The 9,107-nt window shown below is 36.8% G+C and overlaps 1 protein-coding gene and 1 long non-coding RNA gene across 3 annotated transcripts; both read left to right on the plus strand.

Annotated features, from left to right (window-relative positions):
- Positions 1-2,604: 2,604 nt before the first annotated feature.
- Positions 2,605-4,339, plus strand: LOC125279343 (dynein 8 kDa light chain, flagellar outer arm-like). The gene is made up of 2 exons (XM_048208879.1): positions 2,605-2,984; positions 3,971-4,339. The coding sequence occupies exons 1-2, from the start codon at positions 2,853-2,855 to the stop codon at positions 4,100-4,102; spliced, it is 264 nt and encodes an 87-aa protein (XP_048064836.1). The 5' UTR covers positions 2,605-2,852; the 3' UTR covers positions 4,103-4,339.
- A 1,966-nt stretch (positions 4,340-6,305) lies between these two features.
- Positions 6,306-8,666, plus strand: LOC125280024. Of its 2 annotated transcripts, none has more exons than XR_007187511.1 (8): positions 6,306-6,394; positions 6,569-6,675; positions 7,098-7,243; positions 7,328-7,498; positions 7,758-7,800; positions 7,924-8,017; positions 8,125-8,217; positions 8,324-8,666. It is a non-coding gene; the product is annotated as an uncharacterized LOC125280024 (long non-coding RNA). The 2 variants fall into 2 exon arrangements; XR_007187512.1 differs by having other exon boundaries at positions 6,314-6,394; positions 6,530-6,675.
- Positions 8,667-9,107: the final 441 nt, after the last annotated feature.

Genomic DNA, 9,107 nt, shown 5'->3' on the forward strand with positions numbered 1-9,107 from the left:
GACAAAGCTAACAAGGCGGATTCAGGAAAAGAACGTACTTTTTTACCCTTACAAAGTAAGTACTTATTCAAAATAAGTACCTACTCAAGAGAGTATGCAGTTTCGGACGCAGCCAACATGATTAAGGTACAGTCATAACTTCCTGTCAACTCCATGCAGGGGAGAGGAAGTCAATGACATCATTGACTTCCTCTCCCCTGCATGGAGTTGACAGGAAGTTATGACTGTACCTTAATCATTTTGGTCAAGCACATGAAGTGTCACAGATAATCATCACAATCACTCTGTTCAGAGATGTCACCTTTATTTATATAGCGCTTTTTAAAATGCAGATTGTGTCAAAGCAGCTTTATCATTTTGGCTGCACAGCAGCTCTTAAAGAAAATGGTGTCAGTATCCATCTCAAGTAAATTCAATATTGATTAATTCCGATGTAAGAAACGATAGTTATTAATTTAGTTAATTTATCTATATCAGCACTGGAGTAAACAGTGATGTCATCATCCAGCTCAGTTTGCATACAATGGTGTCAATGCAGGCGGATCAAAACACTGTTGAATAGCAAATGTCAAGTTACATTGTGTCAAGGTAAGACACAATGTAAGAATTTTACTTTATATCAATGTGTGCGTGTATCTATATATACGCCCCTCCAAATCAATGAATTCAGGTGTTCCAATCACTTCCATGGCCACAGGTGTATAAAATAAAGCACTAGGCATGCAGACTGCTTCTACAAACATTTGTGAAAGAATGGGTCGCTCTTAGGAGCTCAGTGAATTCAAACGTGGTACCGTGATAGGTTTCCACCTGTGCAATAAGTCCATTCGTGAAATTTCCTCACTACTAAATATTCCACGGTCAACTGTTAGTGGTATCATAAAGTGGAAGCAATTGGGAACAACAGCAGCTCAGCCACGAAGTGGTAGACCACGTAAAATCACAGAGCGGTGTCAGCGCATGCTGAGGCGTACAGTGCGCAGAAGTCGCTAAATTTCTGCAGAGTCAATAGCTACAGACATCCAAACTTCGTGTGGCCTTCAGATTAGCTCAAGAACAGTACGTAGAGAGCTTCATGGAATGGGTTTCCATGGCCGAGAAGCCCGAATCACACTTCTCTGTCTGGAAATCCGATGGACGAGTCTGGGTTTGGCGGTCACCAGGAGAACGGTACTTGCCTGACTGCATTGTGCCAAGTGTAAAGTTTGGTGGAGGGGGATTATGGTGTGGGGTTGTGAGATTGGGCTTGTACTTTAGTTCCAGTGAAAGGAACTCTTAATGCTTCAGCATACCAAGACATTTTGGACAGTTTAATGCTCCCAACTTTGTGGGAACGGTTTGGGGATGGCCCCTTCCTGTTCCAACATGACTGTGCACCAGTGCACAAAGCAAGGTCAATAAAGACATGGATGAGTGAGTTTGGTGTGGAGGAACTTGATTGGTCTGCACAGTCCTGACCTCAGCCCGACAGAACACCTTGAATTAGAGCGGAGACTGTGAGCCAGGCCTTCTCGTCCAACATCACTGCCTGACCTCACAAATGCGCTTCTAGAAGAATGGTCAAAAATTCCCATAAACACACTCCTAAACCTTGTGGAAAGCCTTCCCAGAAGAGTTGAGGCTGTTATAGCGGCAAAGGGTGGGTCAACTCCATATTAAACCCTATGGATTAAAAAAGGGATGTAAAAAAGTTTATATATATATATATATATAAATTAGTACATTTATTCAGAAAGGATGCATTAAATTAAATCACAAGTGACAGTAAAGACAGTCATAATGTTACAAAAGATTTCTATTTCAAATAAAGCTGCTGACCTGCTGAAGTGTATCATTGTTTCCACAAAAGCATTAAAACAAAACAAAAAAGCCTACACTATCAAATTTGAAATATAAATTCTAGCTAATCACCTCAACTGATAAGTGAAGTGAATCAAATGATTGTGTTTTCACATTAATAAGAACTCTTGGGAATGTTTTTGCTTGATGTGACAATGGTCTTGAGTTTTGCAGTCTCAAATAAATGTGAGTTTGTGGGTTGAACATGTGTAGTCCAAGCTAGATGTTCAGTAGTTTCCTGTAGTTAAGCTACTTCTCTGTTGCTCTCTGCAAACCATCTTGTTGGTTGTTTTTTGTCTCTGTAACCTGCAGGTTAGTGCTTTGTGTTTTTACTATATATTTTAGTAATTTGTGTGTTACAAAGTGTTACAGCAGTATTTACATTAGATTTGACCAACTTTCTTTAGAGCTAAATAATATTTTTCATTATATGCATTTTTGTGAGTGCATCCAAAATGCCTCTTGATGGTTTAAAAACTGTTAAACTGCCAAATAAAGGTGTAAAATCGTTCATGTTTTTCATCTTTTCAATAGTTATATCTGATTAACAGATAAAAACTTAAAACTGACAGTATTTTACTATAGTTTTAAAGTGTGAATTAACAGCACATTACTTGATTACTGCATTACTATTACAGTTCAAACTAATTCTACAGCAGAAAACTGCTAAATCACAGTAATATGGAATAACTGCTGTGATGTCACAGTATACAGCTGTCATTTCACAATTATTTACTGCAAAAATGAAAGTAACCTACTGTGAGAGTAATGCAACTAGTAGCCAGTAATTTACTGTGAATATACAGTCAAATATTTAAGAGTGCATGCCTTTTGTCGTCTGATTGATAGTTTAGACTTCTTTAAAAGTCTTTTAGTATAATTGTACAAACGTCCTGCAGCTTGGGCTTCACATGTCTTTCTGGTGTCAAATGTGTTAATCAGATCCTTTCCTGTTTCATATTTTCACACTTGCACATTAAAACTAACTCTGTGCTTACAGCTGCAAATCAACCATGTTGAAGACATCGCTTGACGTCTATAACTCAGACATGAGTGATGAGATGCAGGACGAGGCTCTTCAGGTCGCTCTTCTGGCTGTGAATATGTACACAGAGGATAATGATATTGCTGTCTACATGGTGAAGGTCAGTTCTAGAGTTTTACTGAGAGACTGAATGTCTGAATGAAATGCAGTTGATTGAGTATTGTGAATATTTTATTTGTTGTTTTTGGTCAGGAGCTTGATGGAGGAGATTGAGTGTTTTTTGTTGATATGAGTTTGTGGAGCATTAAAGGATTAATTCACTTTCAAATGAAAATTAGCCTTTATTAAGCTTTACTCACCCTCAAGCCATTCTAGGTGCATATTACTTTTTTCTTTCTGATGAACACAATTGAAGAAATATTAATAAATATCCTGACACATCCGAGTTTTATAATGGCAGTGATCAATGAGTATAAGCTGAAGAAGAAAGTGCTTCCATCCACATCCACATCCATCATCATAAACATACTCCACATGGCTCTGGGGGGTTAATAAAGACCTGCTGAATCGAAGCGATGCATTTGTGTAAAAAAAAAAATCCATATTTGACAAGTTATGAAGTAAAATATGTAGCTTCCACATGAGCCGCCTTCCGTATTAAATGTACGCAGAAAGTGTTAAACTCTTGCAGTTCACAAATTTTACGCTACATCCTACGCCTTCCCTATTCAACTTACGGAAAAAGTGACGCGACGCCAGTTTACACTTTCTTCGTAACTTGAATACGGAAGTCGGTCTGGCGGAGGCTTGATATTTTACTTCATAACTTGTTAAATATGGATATTCTTTTACACAAGCGCATCGCTTCGCTTCAGAAGGCCGTTATTAACCTCCCGGAGCCGTGTGGAGTATGTTTATGATGGATGGATGTGGATGGATACACTTTCTTCAGCTCATAATTATTGATCTCTGTCACTGCAATTATAAAGCTATAGGATGCGTCAGGATATTTATTAATATTTCTGCGATTGTGTTCATCAGAAAGAAGAAGTCATATACACCTAGGATGGCTTGAGGGTGAGTAAAGCTTGGGCTTTACTCATTTGAAAGTGAACTAATCCTTTAATACTGTGTCTTTCCTTACAGGAGTTTGACAGAAGGCATGGACGCTCCTGGCACTGCATTATGGGGAATTGTGGTTACTACGTGCAGTATAAAACAAGTTATATCTGCTTCTCTGTTGGTGACAAAAGAATTGTGCTCTTCAGAACTGACTGAGGTTCAGCAACAGTTCAAACACAATTTATTTGATGTCCATAATTAATAAAACATCCTCCTTCATCTCGTGCTTCATGTGTCTTTCTGCTGTAAAATCTTTACTGATTTTTATGAAATAAACATAAGAATATTTTTTATATTGTTACTAATAATTCAAGATGTTGACACTTAGTTTATTTGATTATACAAATTCAAAGTTTATTATAAGCCCAAAGGGTGATTTTTGGTGCAGCATAAAATGTGTAAATATGCAGTACGAAAACACACAATAAACAAACAACAAACAAACACAGCATTCTGACATCTTACAGATTTAAAAGCCAAATCACACCAGAAGGAAGCATTTTAAAATAATGGAGGATGAGATGAATCTGCAAGAATATCTCTAGTTTTCTGTAAAAAAAAAAAAAAAAAAAAACGATCAGAGATGTTTGATTTGATAACCCGGTCATCATATGCCTGAGTTACAACAACTTCCAATATGTTCTAGTATGTTTGAAACTTTGTGGCAAATTGAAATGTGTTTCTGGGAGTGAATTACAGCGTAAAGCATGCCATTTCCTGTTGTCAGCAGGTGGCGCTATGACTAACTGAATATTGGCATATAGAAATTGCAGTGAAAGCTGCAGTGAAACTAATTTTGACCTTCAACTGTTTGGTGCCCACTGAAGTCCACTATAAGGAGAAAAGGAGAAAAAAAAATGTTTCCTTAAAAACCTTCATTTCTTTTCGACTGACGAAAGAAAGACATGAACATATTCAATCATTTGTAAGTGTGAACTCATGAAAACCACTGCCGCAGGTAATCAGACAATATTTATTTATTTGTTAAAGATTTTATTTTTGGCGTCTCATCGCAGATTCAGATCTATAAATCAAAATGTATTGCATTTATGAAGAAAAGGTTCAGCACCCAAGGCTCTATCGCTACTGCCTCATGGTGTTCAATGTCTTTAGGTGGATTAGGACTGTTTATGATTTGGTCTTAGTGCAGTGGTTCTCAACCTTTTTTTCCCAGTGGTCCGCACAATGGTCCAAGTGCAAGTCTCACGGGCCGCATATAATTTACATATGACGCCACCAATGCAAACCAATCAGATTTAATGTTATGATACTAGCAGATAATACTATTATTATACCTAGATGTTGCACACAATAAATAACAAATAAAAACGGTCCCACTTTATATTAAGTGGCCTTAACTACTATGTACTCACATCAAAAAATAAGTACAGTGTACTTATTGGGTTCATATTGAATTCGAAAACACTTCTGCTGCTATTGAATTGGGATACGGGTAAGGTTAGGGAAAGCTTTGGTGGTGTGGGTAGGTTTAAGGGTGGGGGTAAGGTGTAAGGGATGGGTCAACAGTGTAATTATAAATGTAATTACAGAAATTAATTACAGATGTAATTACATGCAGGTGTTTTTAAAACTACAATGTAAAAACATGTATGTACACTAAGTGCATTGTATCAAATCATTCATTTAAATGTAAGTACATAGTAGTTAAGGCCACTTAATATAAAGTGGGACCATAAAAACTAACTTACTGACATTAGCTTTGCAATAATAATCAGATAGTAATGATTATTCAATGAACATACACAAACTAAACTTTAAAATGCTATTTAATTCTGTATGACTGTATCACTCTTCAACAGCACCCAGATAGCATGTAGTAATCGGCCTGAGCTCGGCTGCCCCGCGGCGCCTGCGGCTCAGAATCGGCATCGGCACGTGTTAACCGGGCCGATTGTGGCCCGCAGCTCGCTATTTGTTACGGCTGTAAAGCACTGGGCCGATTCCTGTTCACTGTAACTGGCCCAACTCTGGCTATAGAGATCTGTGCCACTTCTGACAATGACTCGGCTTATGTTCACTCACAGATGGTTACATAGGCCTAAGCAATAATTAAAATTGTCTTAAAATTGACTTCGTTTCCTGGTAGTATCTGATATGAATTAACTAAGGTTACACGTTTAATGTAGCGAATTTGTCAATAACAACATATCTGCGGTAAAACCTAATATAATAAAAGTTCCATATGAGAAAGAACATTCTCTAATATGTATAATATCAAATCTATTTATAAGTAATGTAGCAATTCATTATTTTAAACGCTTTCATGTATTTTAAACGCACTTCACTGCGCGCTCAGGTGATTCATTCATGGTCTCGCACCTGTGCTAGTGGGTGAACCCGCCATGTTTTGGAGCGGATGCCAGCAAAACAATGGATTATTTACCAAGAGATATTAATGTATGGAGTCATGTCGAGAAAACAGTTCTGGTAAGCATCGACGCACATTTACATTTGTGGTATTTTTACTTAGCAGACGCTTATCAAGGAACTTGTTAACTTCACGTGACTGCCGTGAACGCGGCTTTCTTGGCTTGTCTGAAAACTTTCGGTATGCTACTACAGCTAATAAACGGACAAAATCTTTTAAATCTTTGATCGAAGCATTGGTATGTGGATCTCGAGTGTTTACACTGCACTAAACCTTGACGAGCAACACTCCGATCTGCAAACAAAGAGCTGAGGAAGAGAAAGAACACGAGAAAGAACAGGTTTGTTTGTTTTTAGTTTCCACGCTCATAGATTTTTATATAAATGCAATTGTAATAAGCAAAAGTTGTTTTATTCCATGTTTCTTCAAGAAGGTGAGTGAAGAGGATGTTTAGAAGATCATTGTTTTCAAATAACCTCAATTAACTAAATACATACGCTAGTTACATAAGCTAGTAGTTTCACTGCTTTTTTTTTTGTTATGATGAGAATGTACTACAATCCTATGCATTAGTATGTCTGAGATCATAAGCAGATTTTACTTTTACAGATGCTTATGACTGCTAAAACATGGAAAACACAAACACACAATCACAGCTTTTGTTGCTACTAGCTGCTTCTTCACTCAGCATGTTAAGACGCACAGGAATTAGTGATTATTTCTCATGCCATAAATTGCTTTTAATATTTGTCTGTTTTGTAGTAATCAAGAGAAGTGTTATCATCACTGAAGAAATGGCAGATTGTAATCCCCAGACACCGAGCAGGTCAAGCCCTGAAGAAATAACACCATGGACATCATCTTCTGACTGAACTAGCAAGGAGCTGTTGGAGTCAATAAGAAAGCTGGTAAGTTTAAGTAATGTTTGGCACATTCAGTTAGACCATGTTACCTTTATTAATAGATACTTGAATACTATTTGCTCTTTACAGTTGGAATGTAAACCTACCTGAGTAAACTCCACTACTTTAATGATAATTTCTAAGTTTACTGAGCGACGTAAACTGCTGTCATCCACATCACATCATTGCTCTAACCAACGTTACCTGAAGAATCCTTTCAGCGTGGCAGATATTTGCAAACGTCTGGAGCCAACTTAAAATGTAAGTAAAGCAAAAAAAAATTTTTTTCTTATTTGATTTTGTAAGGATATCTTAATGAAGAAAATGTAGGGCAACAATGTTAACGTTATCTACGTTTTTTCCCCCGTCATCGCAGTCCTACATTATATAAGTGTGTTGCTGCTTTTTGTTAAGCACACTGATCTGAGAAATGTGATTTTATTCCTACATTCATGTGAATAAACTAGCAGTAGCTTTATCTAATGATTAGTAAACCTTTACAATCTTACTTTACTTGCAGGCTGAACTGGATACTTACTGAAGAATGAGCTTCAACACTTAAGGTAACTTCAGTTGAGTTGAAATGCTAGTTGTGTGATGTCCAGTTATCTGAGGAGACAGAGATCTGACTTTCTCTTTTCTGCATCCACTGTTGGTTATACACTTGTGTGGTTTTGGTTTTCTAGGTTTGTACAAAGTTACACCATATTACTGAAAACGGCACGCATCAACAAGATTTCAGAGACTCTGCGTGACATTTTAAATGTTTATGATCTTCAGGTGAGTTAAAATTTGTCAACACCAACTACCTCCATCACTGTCATAACTGTAAATAAAATAAAGTTGGCTTGCTTGTTTAACATGTTAATTTTTGCTTGACTTTGAAGGGTGTGCATGATGTCAACATGAAACGCACCGTAGCCCTCCGTGCTCCTCAGTGTACCTGTGAGGAGGACCTACAATTCTTCAAGACTTGAAATGTAGGTACTCTGTGCATTAACAGAATTGCTAGTATCAGCAAATGTAACGGTCTACTTTTAGTCTACTGAGTGAAACTTACAGTTGGACCCTCTATGCTTATTTCAGGAGGTGTTGGGAGAGCCAGACATCACTGATTCTGTCATTGTGGTCAACGAAACGAAAGCACAAGTCCTTCAAGCACTGCAGTTGTGATAGAAGATGATCTTCAGTTTTATAATAAAAGACTAATCTTCAAAAAAATCTTCAATTGTACAGCTGTAGGTTTATTTATTTATTTATTTATTTATTTATTTTTTAGGTTTTGTTGTTGTTTTTTTGTCTTTTGAGTTAGTATTTTTATGTAATGATGTCCTGCAGAGGTGCCTGATCCTGTTCCTGGAGATCTTCCTGCCTGCAGAGTTCAGCTAAGTTATTCAGCTCATTATTTTGCTAAGTACAACAGCAAAACTTTTTCAATTTACCAATGTATTTAAAACAATAAGTTTGTCAATACTTATTCAATTTTACACTCTGTGTATAAGTAAATACTAGTGTAGGCTATAATTTTTCAAAATGTGGTAAATATTTACAATAATAGTATAACAACTGCTGTTATTTGATGTAATATGGTTTTGTAATTGTTTTGTAAATAAAATGTTTTCATGCCAACCATATCAAGTGAGTTCTTTTCAAATGGACATATAATTGCTTTTCATAATAATGTGATGTTTGTATAGATTTAAGTGATGTTATTTATGTATTATAATTTATATAATTAAAATGTAAGTTAGCGTTTTGGCTGGGTATCAAATTTAAATGAAAAATGAATGAACAGTATGGTAGATATATAAACGGGGATGGGCCGTTTCTGGCGCGCTGTGCACATTTGCGACGGGCCGATACCGGCTTG

This window comes from Megalobrama amblycephala, linkage group LG12 (genome assembly GCF_018812025.1).
Source record: "Megalobrama amblycephala isolate DHTTF-2021 linkage group LG12, ASM1881202v1, whole genome shotgun sequence".
Classification (NCBI taxonomy): Eukaryota; Metazoa; Chordata; class Actinopteri; order Cypriniformes; family Xenocyprididae; genus Megalobrama; species Megalobrama amblycephala.